This window comes from Portunus trituberculatus, chromosome 47 (assembly GCF_017591435.1).
Source record: "Portunus trituberculatus isolate SZX2019 chromosome 47, ASM1759143v1, whole genome shotgun sequence".
NCBI classification, from domain to species: Eukaryota; Metazoa; Arthropoda; class Malacostraca; order Decapoda; family Portunidae; genus Portunus; species Portunus trituberculatus.
In genome coordinates, this window is record NC_059301.1 from 624,425 (window position 1) to 648,510 (window position 24,086).

Here is a 24,086-nt window from a genome sequence, read left to right on the forward strand (position 1 = left end):
TCATAATCCCTTTCTGTTCCATTACCAGTGGTTTGTCAAAAGCAGTCTCCTTTGTGAATACCTTCCGAAAGCATCCATTCATAGCCTCTGCCATTTCCTGGGATCTTCACTGCATACTCCATTTACTTCTAAACTTTCAATACTTTCTCTATTTTTGATGTTGTTCACATGTCTGTAAAAAAGCCTTGGTTGGTCTTTACATTTATCAATTATATCCTTTTCTTGTTTCTTTCTTTCTTCTCTTCTAATCAACACATATTCATTTCTTGCTCTTTTGTAACTTTCCCACTGCTTAATCCGTCTTTTCCTTCTCCACCTCTTCCATGCATCCTCTTTTCTTGTTCTAGCCTTTTCACATCTATCGTTAAACCAGTCCTGCTTTCCAACTTCTCTATGTTGTCTTATTGGTACAAATTTTTCTCACCTTCTTTGTATATTTTTATAAATTCCTTCCACTTTTCATTTGCTCCTTAGCACTCTTGAATTTCATCCAATTTGTCTCTTGAAAGAATTTCTTTAGGTTTCCAAAATCTGTCTTGGCATAATTCCATCTTCCCACTTTATATTCTTCATTTCTTCTAGATTTCTCTTCATCTATCACCTTGAACTCCAAAACTGCATGATCACTCTTTGCTAAAGGGCACTCCACCCTCATCTCCTCAATGACCATTGGCTCTGTACTAAAGACCAAGTCCAGTCTTGACGATGCTCCCTCTCCTCCAAACCTAGTATCTTCTTTGACCCACTGAGTTAACACATTTTCCATTGCCAGTGTCAATAGTGTATTTCCCATGTTGTCTCTGATCCTTCCATTGACCAGTCCTCCCAACACACCTCTTTACAATTAAAATCTCCCATCATTATAGTTCGTTCACAGCCACCCAACATTTCTTCCAGACATGTTCCTGTATCACTTATCATTTCTTCATATTCCTGTACTGACCATGCATTTGTCTTAGGTGGTACGTACACCACTATGTAGTGCCTCTTTTTCCTTCATTAGTTTCTGCTCTGATCTTTAGCACTTCTGCCTTTCCCATACCTTCTTTCACTTGATCCACCTTTATATCTTTTTTAACCAGCAACATCACTCCTCCTCCCATCTTACCTACTCTATTTCTTTTCCAAACATTATATTTCCCTTCTCCAACCATCATCAGGTCTTCTCCCTCTCTCAGTTTTGTTTCAGTAAGACCCACAATATCTGGGTTCTTGTCCCTCAAGTAATCGTTGAGTTCTAAAATCCCCGATATCACTCCATTTATGTTGGAATACATTACATTCCGCTCATACGTAAGTTTCTTTAGTCCTTTCTTACTGTACTTTTCTGGGTTATGTGTGTGTGTGTGTGTGTGTGTGTGTATTTACCTAGTTGTATGTAACAGAGTTCAAGCAGGGCTCATAATGATCTTTCTCTGTACAGGAGATCCTTGCAGTTTGATGCGGTTAGGGTGGTTTTTCATCAGTCGAATCAGCATTTATTCGAATTGTGAAGCAATTTTTCCCATAAGATACTTAAGAATTAGAGGGGATAGGGACCATCCTCCAGCCTAGACCCCCAAAAACATCATTATAACATCTAAAAAACACTAACTTTGAGTAAATCAGTACTATTAAAGGCTTCATTTATATCTATCTGACTTTTTTTTATTAAACACATTTGGGTGCTGTACAGTACATTTTTGGAAATAAAATCACTTGCAGTGGTCTTGTGGTACTTGTCCCTGTTCTTCCAAATTGTTGATACTGTTGATCTAGAGACACCCATTTGTGCTGCAACGACACTGTGAGCTATACCTGCCTCACACTTTCTTATAAGCTCAAGCTTATCACTGAAAGGCAGGAAATTGTGCAGTTTAGGGCTGGGGCTGGAGGCTTTCCATCATCTTGAGTCAGACGAAACGCACCGTTTTCCTCTAGCGTCAATTTTTAGTGAAATTAAGATCTATGGTTTCTGATTAACACTTTTATAATAAAATTAATTTTCTTGTTAATTGAATGATGCTATAATCTCAAATCAATAGAATGTTGATAAGTAGATGTAAATATATTTGTATATATGTATTTTTTGCTCTAGCCTAACAGTGAAAGTGGTTCAGTTGTTTGTTTACATTTGTCTGGGACTGCCATGTTCCAAGGCAGAAGTTCCAAGGAACAACTGGCCAAGATGAGCAGCTCTGTTGTTTATGAGTGGACAAAGCTGTCTGAAGAGGTTCTCATAAGGAGCATTAAAGGCCAAAAATTGCAACGAAAAAATAGCAACGGCTTGCTGGGGTGAAGGGGCTGCCATGTTTGGTTACAGTTGACAAACACGACAAAGGCAGAAGCGAGCTTGTGTGTGACGACCAGCGTCGACAAAAGTTGACAGTCTTAAAGAACGTTGACAGAAAAAGTTGACAAAATTGCTAATGTGATGCCGATGCACAGGGTAGCTTCGGTTTACACTTCCGCCTGGCAAGCTGGCAGCGAATTTGGGGTGGTGGCAGATTTGACCAGGTGGGTGGTGCGCGAAATACGAGTCGAATTGGTGAGTCAGTCTGTCGAACCTTGATGACTGGCGATAATTCAAACTGCAAACGGTCAAATCACGAGGATCCCATGTATCTACATTTATCCAACTTCTTAGGTTTGTTCTCACTTTCTACTGTTACAATTTCTTCACTTAATCCATTCCAGGTATACACTGTTCTATGTGGGAAACTGAACTTCTTAAAGTTCCTCAGACACTTAATTTTCATAATCTTGGAATGTCCTCTTCATGTATCGCCATCCTTCATCAGTGTTACTAGGTCGTGTCTATCTATCTTTTCCATGCGATTTACTAACTTATACAATGTTATTAGATCTCTTTCCCCATCTATCCTTCAAAGTTGGTAGTTTCATCTTCTTCAGTCTTTCTTCATAGGGAAGATCCTTTATTTCTGGGAATATCTTTGTAGCAGTCCTGTGGATTCTTTCTAGTTTCATGATGTCTTTTTGTCTCTATGGTGACCATACCATTGCTGCCTATTCTATTTGAGGTCTTATCACAGTGGTTATGATCTTTTTAATTTCTCTAATGCATGTAATTGAATGCCATCCTATGTGCTTTGTAAGTATGTCACAAACAGTCATGCTGCTTCTGGGGAAATCGCACTGAGACAATGGCTGGATTCTTAACCTCTTCATTCCGGGCAACAGAAAACAGCTCCTGGCACCACATCTGGACCGGGTGGGAGGCTGAGGAGATGACTGACTCAGAGGCAGGTCTCATATATGCGTCTTTCTGGAGTCAGGGTGTCTTCTGTAATCACTCTGAGGTCTTTCTCTTCACTCCTTTTCATCTTTCTCCCATTTTGTATTACTTCTACCTATTTCCATTACGTGGTATATCTTGGTATTACGTTTTAATCTCCACCTTTGGCTTCATTTCCATACAATCACCAATGTTCCTTATTACTTCCAAAAGCTTTACATCATCTGTAAACAAATTGATGTAGCTACCCAAACTTTCTTGTATATTGTTGAAATATACATGGAACATAATTGGTGCCAAGACTGAACCCTGTGCCATTGCTAACTGTGCTCCAGCTTGATGGGGTATCTCTTATCATTGTCCTCATTTCTCAATCTGTTAAGTAGTCTGTCATCCCAATTTAAGGTATATTTCTTTATTCCTCCCATGTGCTCTATTTTCCGTACGTGTCTTCTCGTATGTGGTACTTTCACGAAAGCCTTCCTAATATCTATATACACTGTGTCAACCCATCCATCTCTCTCTTGTACTTCATCTAATACTCTAGTATAAAGGCTTTGTAAATTTGTTATGCATGATCTTCCTTTTCTGAAACCAAATTGGGAGTTATTAATTATTTAATTTCCATCTAGATATTCTGACCATTTTTCTTTAAACCCTTGAACACGATGACACTTATTTGTGCTATCAGGATGCTCATGACATATTCAGTGATGCACATATTGCGTCATGGCTGCTTTCTGCCAAGACGTATTTTCTTTCACAAATAGTGTATGTGATCTCTTAGAATGTAGGTTGTATATGATACAATGAAATACTTGACTTTCATCTTTCTTACAAAGGTGTAGGACTCATATATCAGGATAAGTACTGATGTACCATGCTGGAGATAATCATTTTATTAAATTTTTTATTTCATATGGTACCAATAAAAAAATTGTTTTCTCGCATTTATCATCTTCAGAAAATGGCTTTGAGAAGCAAACTAATTTTTTTTTCACTAGAATTTGTGTGGGTTTATTTCTTATTGGAGGAGGAGGTAGTAGACACCTACCGAAACAATAACTTACTCCCAGTAAGATCTAATAGCACTAGTTCAGGAGGTGCTGTGAACCTTCCATTAAAGCTAGTTGTGATCTCGTTGAATGTTTCCCTTTGTGTCTCACAACTCATTTTATTAAATTTTTTATTTCATATGGTACCAATAAAAAAATTGTTTTCTCGCATTTATCATCTTCAGAAAATGGCTTTGAGAAGCAAACTAATTTTTTTTTCACTAAAACTTGTGTGGGTTTATTTCTTATTGGAGGAGGAGGTAGTAGACACCTACCGAAACAATAACTTACTCCCAGTAAGATCTAATAGCACTAGTTCAGGAGGTGCTGTGAACCTTCCATTAAAGCTAGTTGTGATCTCGTTGAATGTTTCCCTTTGTGTCTCACAACTCATTTTATTAAATTTTTTATTTCATATGGTACCAATAAAAAAATTGTTTTCTCGCATTTATCATCTTCAGAAAATGGCTTTGAGAAGCAAACTAATTTTTTTTTCACTAAAATTTGTGTGGGTTTATTTCTTATTGGAGGAGGAGGTAGTAGACACCTACCGAAACAATAACTTACTCCCAGTAAGATCTAATAGCACTAGTTCAGGAGGTGCTGTGAACCTTCCATTAAAGCTAGTTGTGATCTTGTTGAACGTTTCCCTTTGTGTCTCACAACTCAAGGGGGTAGTCACAGCCTACCCTCTAAAGACAGCTCTCCTTCTTCACACAAAACTACATGCACTTACCACACATACACCCTTCACTCCAAATCAAAATTTGAAAGAAAAATGGGACCCAAAATAAACAACACCTCGGAGTCCCCCTCTGGGGAGGGGAGCAAAAATGTCCCCAGGTCGGACACCTCTCCTGTTGAAGACCACATATGCCTTGACACCTCCCTCAACTTTTCCTACATTAACTTCTGCAACATTTGCGGTCTTAGGTCTAATTTTCATTCTGTGGAACACCTCTCCTCTACTAAACCTCATCTTCTTTTCCTCACCGAAACACAGCTATCTGAGGCAACTGACAGTAGCCCCTTCTCTGTTCCCTCCTACTTTCTCTATTCTCATTTTCATTCCAAAGCTGGATGTTGCGTGCGTCTATTTACGCAACGACTTAACTTGCTCTCGTGCCCACGCTCTTGAGTAATTTTCCACCATCTGGCTACGACTTAACATTCACTCTCAAACTAAATTCATCTGTGCTGTTTATCTCTCCCTAACTCTTCTGACTATAGTAATTTCTTTGACTACTTAACTTCTAAAGTGGAGCACATTCTGTCCCTCTACCCTTTCGCTGAGATTTCCATTCTTGGAGATTTCAATGTTCACCACCAACTTTGGCTTTCCTCTCCCTTCACTGACCACCCTGGTGAACTAGCCTTCAACTTTGCTATCCTCCATGACCTAGAGCAACTGGTGCAACACCCTACTCGTATTCCTGACCGTCTTGGAGACACGCCCAACATTCTTGATCTCTTCCTCACCTCTAACCCTTCTGCTTATGCTGTCACCCTTTCATCTCCGTTGGGCTCCTCCGATCACAACCTCATTTCTGTATCTTGTCCTATTTTCCAATCCTCTGCAGGATCCCCAAAGCGAAGGTGCCTCTGGCGTTTGCCTCTGCCAGTTGGGGGACCTGAGGAGGTATTATGCTGATTTTCCTGGAATGATTATTGCTTCCGTGTCAGAGACCCATCTCTTTGTGCTGAACGCATAACAGAGGTGTTAGTATCTGGCATGGAGGCGTACATTCCTCATTCTTTTCTCAACCTAAACCTTCTAAACCTTGGTTTAACTCAGCCTGTTCTCGTGCTATACATGATAGAGGTTGCCCACAAAAGGTACTTGAGCCTTCCATCTCCTGAATCTCATGCACTTTATATCTCTGCCGGAATCATGCCAAGTCTGTTCTTCAACTTGCCAAACACTCTTTCATAAATAGGAAATGTCAAAATCTTTCAAACTCAAACTCTCCTCGTGACTTCTGGCATCTAGCCAAAACATCTCAAATAACTTCACTTCTTCATCTTTCCTCCTTTATTTCATCCTGATGGCACCACTGCCATCTCTTCTGTCTCTAAAGCTGAACTCTTTTCTCAAACCTTTGCTCACAACTCCACCTTGGACGATTCTGGGCTTGTCCTCCTCTCCTCCTCCCTCTGACTATTTCATGTCTACAATCAAAATTCTTCGTAATGATGTTTTCCATGCCCTTGCTGGCCTAAACCCTCGGAAGGCTTATGGACCTGATGGGGTCCCTCCTATTGTTCTCAAAAACTGTGCTTCTGTGCTTGCACCTTGCCTGGCCAAACTCTTCCAACTTTGTCTATCGACTTCTACCTTTCCTTCCTGCTGGAAGTTCGCCTACATTCAGCCTGTTCCTAAAAAGGGTGACCGTTCTAACCCCTCAAACTACCATCCTATAGCTTTAATCTCTTGCTTGTCTAAAGTTTTTGAATCTATCCTGAATAGGAAGATTCTCAAACATCTGTCACTTCACAATCTTCTGTCTGATCGCCAGTATGGCTTCCATCAAGGTCGCTCTACTGGTGATCTTCTGGCTTTCCTTACTGAGTCTTGGTCATCCTCTTTTAGAGATTTCAGTGAAACTTGCTGTTGCGTTAGACATATCAAAAGCTTTTGATAGAGTCTGGCATAAAGCTTTGATTTCAAAACTGCCGTCTTACGGCTTCTATCCTTCTCTCTGCAACTTTATCTCATGTTTCCTTTCCGACCTCTCTATTGCTGCTGTGGTAGACAGCTACTGTTCTTCTCCTAAACCTATTAATAGTGGTGTTCTTCAGGGTTCTGTCCTGTCACCCACTCTCTTTCTATTATTCATTAATGACCTTCTTAACCAAACTTCTCGCCCTATCCACTCATATGCTGATGATACCATCCTACATCTTTCCACGTCCTTTCAGAGACTTCCAACCCTTCAGGAAATTAACAGATCACGTGGGGACGCCACGGAATGCCTGACTTCCGATCTTTCTAAAATTTCCGATTGGGGCAGAGAAAATCTAGTAGTTTTCAATGCTTCAAAAACTCAATTCCTCCATCTATCAACTCGACACAACCTTCCAGACAACTATCCCCTCTTCTTCAATGACACTCAACTGTCTCCCTCTTCCACAATGAATATCCTCGGTCTGTCCTTTGCTCATAATCTTAACTGGAAACTTCACATCTCATCTCTTGCTAAAACAGCTTCTATGAAATTAGGTGTTCTGAGGCATCTCCGCCACTTTTTCTCGCCCCTCCAACTGCTTACTCTGTATAAGGGCCTTATCCGTCCCTGTATGGAGTACTCTTCGCATGTTGGGGGGGGGTTCCAGTCACACAGCTTTGCTTGATAGGGTGGAATCGAAAGCTCTTTGTCTTATCAACTCCCCTCCTCTGACTAACTGTTTTCAGTCTCTTCCTCACCGCCGAAATGTTGCATCCCTTTCTATATTTTATCGCTATTTTCATAGTAACTGTTCTACTGATCTTGCTAACTGCATGCCTCCCCTCCTTCTGCGGCCATGCTGCACAAGGCTTTCTTCTTCCTCTCATCCCTATTCTGTCCAACTCTCTAATGCAAGAGTTAACCAGTATGCTCAATCATTAATCCCTTTCACTGGTAAACTCTGGAACTCCCTCCCTGCATCTGTATTTCCGAATTCCTACAACTTGTCTTCTTTTAAGAGGGAGGTATCGAGGCATTTGCTCCCCTAATTCTGGCTGACGGTTTTGGCACTTTTTGTATTCTTTGGAGAGCCAGCACACAAGTGGGCTTTTTTCTAACTTTCTTTTTTTTGCCCTTGGCTGGCCCTCTTCCCTATGTAAAAAAAAAAAAAAAAAAATGAAAAATCACTTACCGTATTTTACAGCTTACAAGACACACTTTTTTCCCTAAAAAATACCGTGAAAAATACTAGTGCGTCTTCTAAGACGAATGTTGTATTGTAAGGCAACACCCAGCCTCAAGTGAGCTTGGACACCGATAGTGACCTGGATTTGTATGTTGAGTCATTACATTATGATCTTAGCTTAAGTACTATTTAATTCAGCCTTGTATTTGATGTAAACTCAGTACTTAGCTGTTACAAATATTTCCAATACCATAATCCTTCCTGGAGCCTACTTGGTGTGTGGAGAAAACGGGCCGCTCCCTCGTCTCATAGCAACACACACATACATACACACGAACGTACACACATGCCAGGTGCCTTTATACCTTTATTAACAAGAGTTAAAATTCCACTTGTGAATTATATTCACATTGATAAAGCCTGTGAAGCACGATTGCAAAATAAAAAAAATATGAACTGCAGCACTCACGCGTTTGGTTTTGGCGATTGGCAGATTTAGCTATATTAATAACCTAAGTTATTCAACCTCCCAAATTTCTGAAACTTTGGAATTTCTGAATGACAAACCTCTGAAATTGAGGACAAGTGTTCACGTAATGTAAACAATACGTCCAATATGTGCCGTCGCCAGCCACTAAAACAAAAAGAGATGGACTGCTTCACTGTGTGTACGCATTTACCTATGGTGTTTTTGTTTACATAGTTTTAAATTTGTGGTGAGTGATTCAGCAAATTTGTAATGAGTGCTGAAACAATACTGTCTTGCAGACTCCTTGCTTTTTATGTTTTTGTGTTCAGTGGTCGGGTATATGGTCAATGTGTTCTTGTATGAGAATGACTTTTTTTCTTAGAAATTTCCGTCAAATATTAGGGTGCGTCTTCCAAGATGCAGCATCTTGCAAGCCGTAAAATATGGTACCATATTATTATTTACATAGTGGGTGGAGAGAGAGAGAGAGAGAGAGAGAGAGAGAGAGAGAGAGAGAGAGAGAGAGCGAGAGCTGCCTCTGAGTCAGTCATTTCCTCAGCCCCCCACTCAGCCTGGATGTGGTGCTAGGAGCTGTTTTCTGTTGCCCAGAATGAAGAGGTTAAGAATCTGGCCATTGTCTCAGTGCGATTTCCCCAGAAGCAGCGTGGGTGTTTGTGACATCATCAAGTCTAGAACATGTTCTATATTACAACACTGCATCACTAACTTTCAGGAAAAGATATGTGCAATATACATAGGAACACAAGTTACTGAAACTCAGTGCACAAGAAGTGGAAGTTGCGTGCACACAGCTAGACAGACGAGGAAACTGGAAGTTGCATGCACATAGCCTGACAATGGACAAACTGGAAGCTGTGTGCATACAGCATGATAGATGGACAAACTCAAAGCTGTGAGCTTTAAGCCTGACATGGGCACACTGGAAACCACATAAAGACACAGTGACACAAGGGTAAACTGACATATATCATCCAGTCATACTGCTGAGAGAAGGGCTTGTGTTATATATTATAGTAAAACTAAATTGTACTGATTTTTAGGATGTTGTTTGCCATTGTGTCAGATTTCCAATCAAAGCATTCGGCTTATACTACTCATTGTTCTTTAATCTTAGTATTATCAAGAAATGGCATTCTAAGAATATTCTGACTATTTCATTAATTATCAGGTGATACAAATAAGTGTTATATACCAAATCAAGTGAAGGTATTTGATGGACATATATGACGATGTAGCATGTCAGAACGGGCGGCGTTGCCACTTGACCCAAGGTGGGATTTTCCCCTGGGGGAAGAGGGGAGTCAGGTCACCACGCAGATGCAAATCGACTCGCTTCTCATATGGTTACCACGATGGAAGGACATACTGATGCTTCCCCATCTTACTGTGTGTTGTACAGCCAAACCAAGGAGTTTATCTACAGAATTAATAGATACTTCTTAAAAGAAAAAGCTTGCAAGGACCACTTTTACCCACAAATCAAGTGAGGAAGAGGACAGCAGATGCAGCTGCTATATCTAAAGCCACGGTGAAGAGGATTTGCCCCAGTGCAAACAAAAAGATATACACAACAGCGCCACAACCTTATCAGCGTTTCTATTCCCGATTCATTATATTACACTGGGTATCTCGAGAGGACATAATAGTAAATATTAGGTAAATTATCAGCCTCATTTTCACTTTTATAACCAGCACCTATACTGTTTTTAATTTACCTATGGCATCTTTATATCTTGTCCCCCAGCCCACTTTTTTTTTTTTTTTTTTTTTTTTTTAGCAAAGTCATGCATAAGTTGAATAAAGAACAGATATTCCGTTTTCCTTGAAGTAATGAGAGATATGGGTGTGTCGCACGGATTATCCACCATGCCTTACGGGTCAGTACAATTTAGTTTTACTATTGTTATGCTCATCTTTGATTCATCAGAAAAATTGATTATTTGAATCAGAAACCTTTGTATAAATTTGGAAGTCAGTTAGTGGTATAATTTATCATTTGTGATGTAATCTGTCAAGTGATGTTTTTGCACAAAAATTTTGATGTATAAAGTAGTCATGTTATTTTGTTAAGTCTCTCTCTCTCTCTCTCTCTCTCTCTCTCTCTCTCTCTCTCTCTCTCTCTCTCTCTCTCTCTCTCTCTCTCTCTCTCTCTCTCTCTCTCTCTCTCTCTCTCTCTCTCTCTCTCTCTCTCTCTCTCTCTCTCTCTCTCTCTAATACCATATAGGCTTTTCATGGGAATTTATGGACTAAAGGAGACATCCTATCTGAAAGCCCACCCATTAGGAAGCCGTTCCCCGAGTAAGGAAGCCCTACCTACATTCGGACCGTGGTTAGGAAACCCGTGCGCTTGGATAGTGCGTGTGGTTCCAATGTACCACAGCTGCCTCCCTGTATGGAATCGGTGACAAGCCACTCATTCATATAAGATGAATACAAATTAGATAACTATATTGTAATCACAACATTCTTGTATAGCAATTATTGTATTTTTTTTTATAACTGTGACATGCCATACCAAAGTTATGAGATGCAAGAAGATAAAAATCCTGGCTTGGTCTTCCTGAGGGCAAGTTCAGTCCTTGTGCTCTTGAGCCCTGTTGTACCTCAGCATGTCCTTTCCCCATGCTAGAATGAAAAGGAAATAATGTGTAAACAGATATGAACATAAATATGACATTTTCACATAACTAGATACAGTAAACCCTCGATATAACGGATCTTGATATACCGGATATTGGATATAACATAAAAAATCTGACTGGACAAATCCTTGCTATAACAAATTTTCATCCATTATAGCGAGGGCTTGGTCCCATAACATGTCACAGAAACTCCACGTGGCATGCTGCAGGAGCAGGGCAGCAGCAGGTATAAATACCAGACAAACTTTGGGATATAATGGATCTATCCAGTATTTCCATTGAATATAACAGATCCTCGGTTATATTAGATCTTCGGATATAACGACAGACCCCTGTCTTCATATTGTCTGTTATAATGAGGGTTTACTTTACTAATGTTTATGAGTTGGCTAAAGTATGTATTCTGTACACAATTAACATCAATATAACAAAGAATAAAAATACACATTTTGATGACCTCTAAATACCTCAGAGTGGTGTGCTGTAGGAAAAAGGGCACAGAACTTGGAAAATAGGCCTCGGAAGGATGGAACCATATCAAGGGAGACCACCTATGGGCTGCTACCTCACGCTCTAGAGAATAGTAGAAGATTTCTTATATATATTTTTCATACGTTATTTCATAAACCTACAAGAAATAACGTCTCATAAATCTTCATTGGTATCCATAGATGTAGATGTTATATGTTTAATCAAATTTTTATTTAAAAGAAAATTTAACATGTTACATTGAGATGCACCAACACTAAGATTTTTTATATGATATGTGAATACATTGTTATAATTTCACAAACACACACCTAGTTTTTACAAGGGATATACAAATTAACGATGACATAAGATATAAGTACCCATTGGGAAAGAGTGACCATATAATATTAGAAATGGATATATAAGAAGGAAAGGAAGATAGAGATGAATCATACAAAGGAGACCGATTAAATTACAGAAAGGCTGATATTGAGAACCTCAAGAGCTATGTTAAAAATGTAAACTGGGAGGAGATGGAAAACTCAGAAACGGTTCAAGAGAAATATAACTTATTTTTGGAAATATACAAAACAGGAGTCAAGGAATGTCCCGAAATATAGACCTAAAGAAGAAGGAAAGAAAGATTGGTTTAATGCAAGGTGTGCTAGGGCAAAGGAGAAACGAGATGGAGCATGGAAAAGGTGGAGAAGAAACAGAAATCCAGAAAATAAGGAAAACTTCAAAACAGCAAGAAATGAATATGCTAAGGTGAGAAAGGAAGAAAAAAGGAACTATGAAAAGGACATTGTCGAAAAATGTAAGGAACAACCAAAATTGTTCTAGATTCAAAAATGGAAAAAATAAGACAGAGAGAAACAATAGAAAGGTTAAAAGGAGAGAACGGAATGGTGGAAGACCCAAAAAGTATGGCAGAACTGTTAAATAGTAAATTTCAGGAGGTCTTTACTAAGGAATCCAAATTTGAAAGACCACAGGGTAATAGAGAGACTGTTCATATGAAAGAGATTAAAGTAACCAAGCTTGAAATAAAAAGTTGATGACAGAACTGGATGAGGAAAAGGCAATGGGACCAGATGAAGTCTCAGGTAGAATACTGAAAGAATGTAGGGAAGAACTAGCAAGTCCTATATACAACATCATAAAATGCTCAATAGAAAATGGAACAGTACCAGTGGAGTGGAAAAGAGCTGAGGTGGTTCCCATATATAAGAGCGGAAGGAAGGAAGAACCTTTAAATTACAGACTGGTATCACTAACTAGTGTAATATGCAAGATGTGTGAAAGAATAATAAAGAAACAATGGATCGAGTTCCTTGAAGACAACAAATTATTATCAAATAGCCAATTTGGTTTTAGAAAAGGTTGGTCATGTGTAACAAATTTATTGAGTTTCTACTCTAGAATAGTTGATAAAGTACAAGAGAGAGGGATGGATTGACTGTATTTATTTAGATTTAAAAAAGGCATTTGATAAAGTGCCACATGAAAGATTACTATGGAAGTTAGAGGAGAAGGGTGGCTTAAAAGGAAGCACATTGAGATGGATGAAAAATTACTTGAGGGGGAGAGAAATAAGGACGATAGTTAAAGATATGAAGTCCAAGTGGAGAACAGTAGACAGCAGTGCCACAGGGGTCAGTATTGGCGCCAATACTTTTCTCGTATATATAAATGACATGCCAGAGGGAGTGAACAGCTACATAAATCTGTTTGCGGACGATGCAAAACTGTGCAGAGTCATTAAACAAGAAGAGGATTGTGAAATACTACAGGAAGACTTAAACAAGATCTGGAAATGGAGTAAAAAATGGGAGATGGAATTCAATGTGGACAAAAGCCATGTCATGGAAATGGGAAAAAGTGAAAGACGACCAGTGGGAATCTATAAGATGGGAGATGGAGTAGAACTAGAAAAAGTAAAAAAGGAAAAGGACTTGGGAGTGACAATGGAAGAAAACAATCAACGGTAAGCCATATTGATAGAATTTTCAGAGAGACGTATAATTTGCTAAGGAATATTGGATTAGCATTTCACTATATGGACAAAGAAATGATGAAGAAATTGATAAGTACTAAAATAAGACCTAGATTGGAATATGCAGGAGTTGTGTGGACCCCCATAAAAGAAACACATAAGAAAATTGGAGACTACAAAAATGGCTACAAGAATGGTTCCAGAATTTGGAGGGATGACATATGAGGAGAGACTAAAAGCTATGGATCTACCAACCCTGGAACAGAGAAGAGAGAGAGGGGATCTGATACAAGTTTATAAATTGATTAACGAAATGGATCAAGTGGATAATGAGAAACTAATCCTTAGAGAAGAATATGACATTAGAAGCACAAGATCGCATAGTAAGAAACTGAGGAAGGGAAGATGTCTGAGAGATGTTAAAAAATTTAGTTTACTGCAAAGATGTGTTGTGACTTGGAACAGTTTGAGTGAGGAAGTGGTGTTAGCAAAGAGTGTACATAGTTTTAAAGAAAAATTGGATAAGTGTAGATATGGAGACGGGGCCACACGAGCATAAAGCCCAGGCCCTGTAATACTACAACTAGGTAAATACACACACACACACACACACTGCATAGTGTAGTGGTTAGCACACTCGACTCACAATCGAGAGGATCCAGGTTCGAGTCCCGGAAAGAGGCAAGGCAAATGGGCAAGCCTCTTAATGTGTAGCCCCTGTTCACCTAGCAGTAAATAGGTATGGGATGTAACTCAAGGGGTTGTGGCCTCGCTTTCCCATGGTATGGAGTGTGGTCTCAGTCCTACCTGATGATCGGTAACTATGAGCTCTGAGCTCTTTCCATAGGGGAAAGACTGGCTAGGTGACCAGCAGACGACTGTGGTGAAACACACACACACACACACACACACACAGACGCGGTCGAGGAAGGATGTACTGACGCTGTTCCAACAATCAGCTGATCTTCACTACATACCTGTTGTACAGTATTTACAGTTGCCTGGGCAGGTAGTGTAGACTCATTTTTTTCATGAAATCAATTTTTAAGGAATCATGAGTAAAGAAGAGATTCCATCCAAATGCAGACATGAGATTAGGGAAAAAATGAAAGCTGATGATGACTATGTTGGTGAGGGAGACAGCGCATTCTAAGGTTTCAATGCGGCGAATACTTCAATTCTTAAGAGAGTGTTGAATATTGAATGTAAACTAGATAAATTGATAAAGGATAATATGGAAATGAAAGAGAATGAAGAACAGGAAAAAGAGTTTATAAAACTGAGAGAAAGGATAAAAAAAGTGGAAGAAAATGTAGCTGGGCTAAGAGCAGAAAACAAAGAACATTAAAAGAAAGTAGCTAACTACAAGAAGCAGATGGAAGATGGACTCGGTAAAGCCGAGAAAGAAAAAGAGAAGTTGAAAGATCTAGTAAACAGTAAACAAGGAAGAGGAAAGAATACAGAACGTGATTAAAAAAGAAGTACAAGCATGGAGAGTCCAAGATAAGAAAGATAAGGCCGATTTTCAGGAGGTGATTCAAGAACTTAAAGAAAAAGAAGAAAATATGACAAACAAAATTATAGGAGTCCAAGACAAAAGAAAATCTAGTTAGAGAAACTGCAGAAAAAAAGAAGAGTGTAGTTGTATTTAGAATAAAAGAAAAAAATATAAAATGTAGACTAAGAAGAGAAAAAGAAGAAATGAAATCAGTCAAGGACCTACTGAAGAATCTAAAGGACGAAGATAGGCAGAACTTGGAAGAGAAAGTAGAAGAAATAAACAGAATGGGACCATATCAAGAAGGAAAAACGAGACCAATTAAAATCACAAGCAGCAACAGAAGAAATATTATATAGAACAACAAAACTTAAAGAAACAGAAGGCTGCAAGGATATCTATATAAAGAAAAATAGAAATGAGGAAGAAAGGAGGATATACAATGAACTGGCAGCAGCAGTAAGGGAAAAAATTAATGAAAAGTCAGAAGAGGAAAAAAAGGCATTTTTTTTGGAGAATTCTAAGAGACAGGATAAGGAAATGGTATATAAACGAGAAGGAAGAGAAAAAGTGGAACAAGTTTAACTAAAAATGATAAAGGCAAGAGACTAAAAATGATGTATACGAACATAGACAGGGTTTTATCAAGTTAATTATAATTAAGAGATTACATAAAGAAAGAAAATCCAGATATTGTATGCCTGGCTGAAACAAAACTAAATGAGGCAATCAAAATAGACTTGGATAAAAGGTATAATGTATGGAGAAAAGACAAAGTGGGTAAAGGAGGAGGAGGAGTCATGATAATGTTAAGGAAGGAGATAGTGATAAACCAAGTGGAATGTGGGGAAGAAAAAGCAGAAGTACTGTATGTTAAGATGCCTATTAATAGAAAGGAGTTAACAATCATTGTAACATATGTGTCACCAAAAACAAATTCATGGACCAATCAAGAATATAAAGACATGATAGATGACACAATAAGGAGTCTAACAAGAATCGTTAAAAAAGGAAAAAAGTGATATTAGTAGGAGATTTCAACTCAAAAGAAGTGGACTGGGAAAATTATGAAAGTGGTATGGGTGAAGAAGCCTGGGGAGAAAGATTTTTTATCATAATGATAGACAATATGATGGACCAGAGAGTACAGGAATGCACAAAATTCAGAGGAAACGACGAGCCGGCAAGATTGTATACATAGGGGTATACAAATGAATGATGATATAAGATGATAGTGCCCATTGGCAAAGAGTGACCATGTAATATTAGAAATGGATATAGAAGAGGGAAAGGAAGATAGAGACGATTCATACAAAGGAGACCGATTAAATTACAGAAAGGCTGATATTGAGAATCACGAGAACTACTTTAAAAACATAAACTGGGAGGAGATGGAAAACTCAGAGACGATGCAAGAGAAGTATAACTTATTTTTGGAAATATACAAAACAGGAGTCAGGGAATATGTCCCGAAATATAGACCTAAAGAAGAAGGAAAGAAAGATTGGTTTAATGCAAGGTGTGCTAGGGCAAAGGAGAAAAGAGATGGAGCATGGAAAAGGTGGAGGAAAATAGGAATCCAGCAAATAAGGAAAACTTCAAGGCAACGAGAAATGAATATGTTAAGGTGAGGAAGGAAGAGGAAAAGAACTTTGAAAAAGACATTGTCGAAAAATGTAAGGAGCAATCAAAATTGTTCTACAGATTCATAAATGGAAAAATTAGGCAAAAAGAAACAATAGAAAGGTTGAAGGGAGAGAACAGGATGGTGGAAGACCCAAATAGTATGGCAGAACTATTAAATAATAAATTCCCAGGAGGTCTTTACTAAGGAATCCAAATTTGAAAGGCCACAGGGTAATAGAGAGAGACAGTCTATATGAAAGAGATTAAAGTAACCAAGCTTGAAATAAAAGAGTTAATGAAGGAACTGGATGAAGAGAAGGCAATGGGACCAGATGAAGTCTCAGGCAGAATACTGAAAGAATGTAGGGAAGAACTAGCAAGTCCTATATACATCATAAAATGCTCAATAGAAAATGGAACAGTACTGGTAGAATGGAAAAGAGCTGATGTGGTTCCCATATATAAGAGCGGAAGGAAGGAAGAACCTTTAAATTACAGACCGGTATCACTAACTAGTGTAATATGCAAAATGTGTGAGAGAATAATAAAGAAACAATGGATTGAGTTCCTTAAAGACAACAAATTAATATCAGATAGGCAATTTGGTTTTAGAAAAAGACGGTCGTGTAACTAATTTATTGAGTTTCTATTCTAGAATAGTTGATAGAGTACAAGAGAGAGAGGGATGGGTTGACTGTATTTATTTGGATTTAAAAAAAGGCATTTGACAAAGTGCCACATTGAAGATTACTATGGAAGTTAGAGGAGAAGGGTGGCTTAAAAGGAAGCACATTGAGATGGATAGAAAATTATTTGAGGGGGAGAGAAATAAGGATGGTAGTTAAAGATATGAAGTCCAAGTGGAGAGCAGTAGAAAGCAGAGTGCCACAGGGGTCAATATTGGCACCAATACTTTTCCTCATGTATATTAACAACATGCCAGGTGTGAACAGCTACATAAATCTGTTTGCAGATGATACAAAACTGTGCAGAGTTATAAAGCAAAAAGAGGATTGTGAAATACTGCAAGATCTAAATAAGATCTGGGAATGGAGTAAAAAGTGGGAAATGGAATTCAATGTGAACAAAAGCCATATCATGGAAATGGGAAAGAGTGAAAGACGACCCGTGGGAATCTATAAGATGGGAGATGGAGTAGAACTAGAGAAAGTAAAAAAGGAAAAGAACTTAGGAGTGACGATGGAAGAAAACAATCAACCAGTAAGCCATATTGATAGAATTTTTAGAGAAACATATAATTTGCTAAGGAATATTGGAGTAGCATTTCACTACATGGACAAAGAAATGATGAAGAAATTGATAAGTACTATAATAAGACCCAGATTGGAATATGCAGGAGTAGTGTGGACCCCTCATAAAAAGAAACACATAAGGAAGTTGGAGAGACTTCAAAAAATGGCTACAAGAATGGTTCCAGAATTTGAAGGGATGACATATAAGGAGAGACTAAAGGCTATGGATCTACCAACCCTGGAACAAAGAAGGGAGAGAGAAGATCTGATACAAGTTTATAAATTGATCAACGGAATGAACCAAGTGGATAATGAGAAACTGATCCTGAGAGAAGAATATGACATCTGAAGCACAAGATCGCATAGTAAAAAGCTGAGAAAAGGAAGATGTCTGAGAGATGTTAAAAAATGTAGTTTCCCTCAAAGATGTATTGAGACGTGGAACAGTTTGAATGAAGAAGTAGTGTCTGCAACGAGTGTGCATACTTTTAAAGTAAGATTGGGATCTTCTACATCTCCGTGGGATTCCTGCAAGGGTTATTGGTCTATTAACTAGCCTCTACTCCAGGACTGTGAGTGCTGTGAAACATGCATGACGGAGGGGAGAGGGGAGGCCACAATTGAAAGTCCAGCTGTCTTCCAATGTTACATTTGTTTGCTTGTTTCTAGTTGTCTTCTCTTCTTGATGTTTCTCATTCTAATTCTCGTCAACTTATACCTGTCAATAAAAAATTAGAGAGCTAAATGACACACCTCCATGCTTGACTCCTGGCCAAGTACTGTGTAGGGCGTGACTCAGGCTATGACACAATCACACAAGACATTTAAAAACAGCTTCCTGACAGAGAGATTATCTAATTATCAAAAATTAAACTCATAAACGACGGAGCAGCTCATCTTGGCCATTTGATACTTGGAAATTATGCCTTGGAGCATCTCACGGAGAAATGTAAACAAATAACTGAACCACTTTTCGCTGATAGGCTGGAACAATATATATATATATATATATATATATATATATATATATATATATATATATATATATATATATATATATATATATATATATATATATATATATATATAAGGTCGAGTTACGTCAGAGTTACGTTCCTGAAACATGACGTAAGTCGATTTTGTATGTAACTCGAGTTTATGTACTTTCAAAGCATATTATTGAGTTTTCAACCAATCATTTTTTATGGTTATTCAGGTAAATAAAAGGTTATATTGTTATATTATTTACAACTATGTAGGAATATATTGATTAGGGATGACGTGAAGGACTGCAGGTTGGAGAGGGCGGCCTGAGAGCCAGGAGGGTGGGCAGGTTGAATGTTGTGACAAGGGCGGACAGCTGGGAGCTTTGTGGAGTGCGGTAGGAGTAGAAGCGTTATATAAGTAAAGGTTATATTATTTACAAGTATGTAGGAATATGAAACACAAGCTTGCTTGTTTTTGTTGTTGATTAGGGATGACGAAGGACTGCATATTGCCAGAGGGTGGACGCCTGAGGCCGCCAGGAGGGTAGGCAGGTCGAATGTTGCGACGCCCAGGGCAGACAGCTGGGAGCGTAGTGCAGTGCGGTGGGAGTAGAAGCGTGGGCAGCGGAGCAGTAAATGCAATAGGAAAGGGCAATAGGGATCAGCAGACAGGCGCAGATGGTGCAAGTGAGCTGCGAGTGTCGTGTGAGGCGAAGGAGTTGTTATTGTTGTGATGGGTGTGCGAGACGGTCGTCAACCTCCCCATTGTCATGGTAACGGGCTTCCCATTTTCTTCTTCACACCCTTACACACAGCTGCTGCCTCCCTTCTCATGTCTTTTAATAATTATTATGTCCACTTTTTCTTGTAGCGTAATGGTTTTCCTTTTCTTAGCATCACTGCTATCACTCTGGAGTTTTCTTTTTGGTGCCATTGAGCAAGATACTAATGTAGTCAGCAAACGCAGATGTTGGAACACTCTTGCCAGGGACGACAGTATGGTGGAACTGAGGTACGTATTCAAGCATGAGGTGGGCGGTTTGGTGGGTAACCACTAGTGACGTGGAAACAATAACAATAAAAGGTACGATTTATAAATTTTCAATTTTTTAAATCTTAAATTGCCTTATGGTGGACTGACGTTAGTGCGAGTTTGATGTAACTCGAGACCGACATAACCCGGGACCTTACTGTATACACACACACACACACACACACACACACACAAAAAAAAAAAAAGAGGCACTACATAGTGGTGTACGTACCACCTAAGACAAATGCATGGTCAGTACAGGAATATGAAGAAATGATAAGTGATACAGGAACATGTCTGGAAGAAATGTTGGGTGGCTGTGAACGAACTATAATGATGGGAGATTTTAATTGTAAAGAGGTGTGTTGGGAGGACTGGTCAATGGAAGGATCAGAGACAACATGGGGAAATACACTATTGACACTGGCAATGGAAAATGTGTTAACTCAGTGGGTCAAAGAAGATACTAGGTTTGGAGGAGAGGGAGCATCGTCAAGACTGGACTTGGTCTTTAGTACAGAGCCAATGGTCATTGAGGAGATGAGGGTGGAGTGCCCTTTAGCAAAGAGTGATCATGCAGTTTTGGAGTTCAAGGTGATAGACGAAGAGAAATCTAGAAGAAATGAAGAATATAAAGTGGGAAGATGGAATTATGCCAAGACAGATTTTGGAAACCTAAAGAAATTCTTTCAAGAGACAAATTGGATGAAATTCAAGAGTGCTAAGGAGCAAATGAAAAGTGGAAGGAATTTATAAAAATATACAAAGAAGGTGAGAAAAATTTGTACCAATAAGACAACATAGAGAAGTTGGAAAGCAGGACTGGTTTAACGATAGATGTGAAAAGGCTAGAACAAGAAAAGAGGATGCATGGAAGAGGTGGAGAAGGAAAAGACGGATTAAGCAGTGGGAAAGTTACAAAAGAGCAAGAAATGAATATGTGTTGATTAGAAGAGAAGAAAGAAAGAAACAAGAAAAGGATATAATTGATAAATGTAAAGACCAACCAAGGCTTTTTACAGACATGTGAACAACAACATCAAAAATAGAGAAAGTATTGAAAGTTTAGAAGTAAATGGAGTATGCAGTGAAGATCCCAGGAAATGGCAGAGGCTATGAATGGATGCTTTCGGAAGGTATTCACAAAGGAGACTGCTTTTGACAAACCACTGGTAATGGAACAGAAAGGGATTATGAAGGAGTTTCAAGTAACTGTGGAGGAGATCAAGAACATGATGGGGAGTTTAGAAGTGAGAAAAGCTGTGGGACCTGATGGGGTATCAGGATGGATTTTAAGAGAATGCAGGGAGCAATTGGCAGAAAAAGTTTGTGAAGTAATTGATGCCTCATTAAGGGAAGGTGTAGTGCCCCAAGACTGGAAAAGAGCTAACATTGTCCCAATCTATAAATCAGGTAACAAGAGAGACCCATTGAACTATAGACCAGTGTCACTTACAAGTGTGGTAGCTAAGATGTGTGAGAGGGTGGTGAAGAATAGATGGACAGACTTCTTGGAGAAAAATGACATACTTTGTGAGTGTCAATTTGGTTTTAGAAAAGGGCGTTCATGCACGACAAACCTGATATGTTACTATTCGAGGGTGATAGATGTAATACAGGAAAGAGATGGTTGGGCTGATGGAATATATCTGGATTTAAAAAAGGCCTTTGATAAGGTACCACACGGAGACTGATCTGGAAACTTGAAATGGTAGGAGGAGTGCATGGCAGTTTACTAAAATGGATGGAAGACTTTTTGGTAGGAAGAGAAATGAGAACAATAATTAAGGACAGACCATCAGAATGGGGATTGGTGGAGAGTGGAGTTCCACAGGGATCAGTGTTGGCACCAGTAATGTTCGCGGTCTACATAAATGACATGGTGGATGGGGTGTCCAGTTATGTGAGCCTATTTGCAGGCGATGCAAAATTGTTAAGAAAAGTGAGATGTGACAAAGATTGCGAACTACTCCAGGAAGACTTGGACAGAATATGGAAATGGAGCTGTACATGGCAAATGGAGTTCAACACGACAAAATGCAAGAAAATAGAGTTTGGCAAGAGTGAAAGAAGAATCAGGAGTATGTACAAGATAGGAAATGAAGACATAAAACCAGTCATGAAGAAAAAGACCTTGGGGTGACAATTACCAATGACCTATCGCCAGAGAGACATATAAACAAAATAATTGGAGAAGTATTGAACTTATTGAGGAACATAAGAGTGGCGTTCGTATATTTAGATGAAGAAATGATGAAGAAAATAATTACTGCAATGATAAGACCGAGGCTTGAATATGCAACAATACAGTGGGCTCGAACTTAAAGAAACACATAAGGAAACTAGAGAAAGTACAGAGGGCTGCAACGAAAATGGTGCCTGACTTAAGAGATTTGACTTATGAAGACAGACTGAAAAGAATGCAACTTCCAACCCTGGAAAACAGAAGAAAGGGAGACCTGATAGCAATATACAGAGTGATGATTGGCATGGAAAAATGGATAGGGAAGATCTGTGTATGTGGAATGGAAGAATGTCGAGAGGGCATGGAAAAAACTAAAATGGCCACTTATAGGAGAGATGTGAAAAATATAGCTTCCCTCATAGAAGGGTGGAAGCATGGAATAATTTAGACGTGGAAGTGGTCAACGCAAGGAATATTCATGATTTTAAGAAAAAGCTGGACATTAATAGATATGGAGACGGGACAACACGAGCATAGCTCTTTTCCCGTATGTTACAATTAGGTAAATACAATTAGGTAAATACACACACACACACACACACACACACACACACACACACACACACACACACACACACACACACAGTTGGCCAAGGGCAGCAAAATATGAAAAAAAGGCCCACTATGTTGCCAGTTCCCCAAAAGACAAGGGAGTTTACCAAAATTCAGGGAGAAATGTCTCAATGCTTCTCATAAAAAAATCAAGTCAATGAAAGATGGAAATACAGAAACAGGAAGGGAGTTCTTGAGTTTACCAGTGAAAGGTATGAATGACTGAGACTACTGGTTAACTCTTGCATTAGAGAGTTGGACAGAATAGGGATGAGAGGAAGGAGAAACCTTTGTGCAGTGAGGCCACAGGAGGAGGGGAGGCATGCAATTAGCAAGATCAGTAGAGCAGTTAGCATGAAAATAGTAATAAAAGATAAAAAAAAAAAAGAGATGCAACATTTCGGCAGTGAGAAAGAGGCTGAAGACAGTTAGTCAGAGGAGGGGAGTTGATGAGACAAAAAGCTTTTGATTCCATCCTATCTAATAAAACTGTATGAGTGAAACCACCCCAAACATGCAAAGAGTACTCCATACAAGGATGGATAAGGCCCTTGTACAGAGTTAGCAGGTGGAGGGATGAGAAAAACTGGTGGAAATGCCGCAGAACGCCTAACTTCATAGAAGCTGTTTTAGCAAGAGATGAGATGTAAAGTTTCCAGTTAAGTTTATGAGTAAAGGACAGACCGAGGATATTCAGTGTAAAAGAGAGAGACAGTTAGTGTCACTGAAGAAGAAGGGATAGTTGTCTGGAAGGTTGTGTTGAGTTGATAGATGTAGGAATTGAGTTTTGAGGCATTTAACACAACTCTGTCCAAAGCTTTTGATATTTCTAATGCAACAGCAAAAGTTTCACTGAAATCTCTAAAAGAGGATGACCAATACTCAGTAAGGAATGCCAAAAGATTACCAATAGAGCGACCTTGACGGAAACCATACTGGCGATCTGATACAAGATTGTGAAGTGATAGGTGTTTAAGAATATTCCCATTGAGAATACAGTAATCGTCCGCGTATCCGGATCGCCACTATCCGGAGCTGCCCCCCAACATATTCTAACCTACCGCGTGAGCGATCCCTCGATCTCGCTAGGCAGCACAGCACTTAGGCGGCATTACAATAAAACTTTTTCCGTCGTCTTCAACGATTTCCGTT

At 39.0% G+C, this 24,086-nt stretch overlaps 1 protein-coding gene across 2 annotated transcripts in view; it reads right to left on the reverse strand.

Moving 5' to 3' along the window:
- The window catches only part of LOC123520762, a 79,107-nt gene that overhangs the window by 48,656 nt on the left and 6,365 nt on the right, over window positions 1–24,086 (reverse strand). The window contains exons 2-3 of one of the 2 annotated variants that reach the window (XM_045283325.1): window positions 11,742–11,847; window positions 11,148–11,257 (exon numbers count right to left, since the gene is read on the reverse strand). In XM_045283325.1, the coding sequence (XP_045139260.1) occupies window positions 11,148–11,257; window positions 11,742–11,847 (216 nt within the window). The remainder of the gene's footprint in view (window positions 1–11,147; window positions 11,258–11,741; window positions 11,848–24,086) is intronic. The other variant, XM_045283326.1, reaches the window with a different exon arrangement.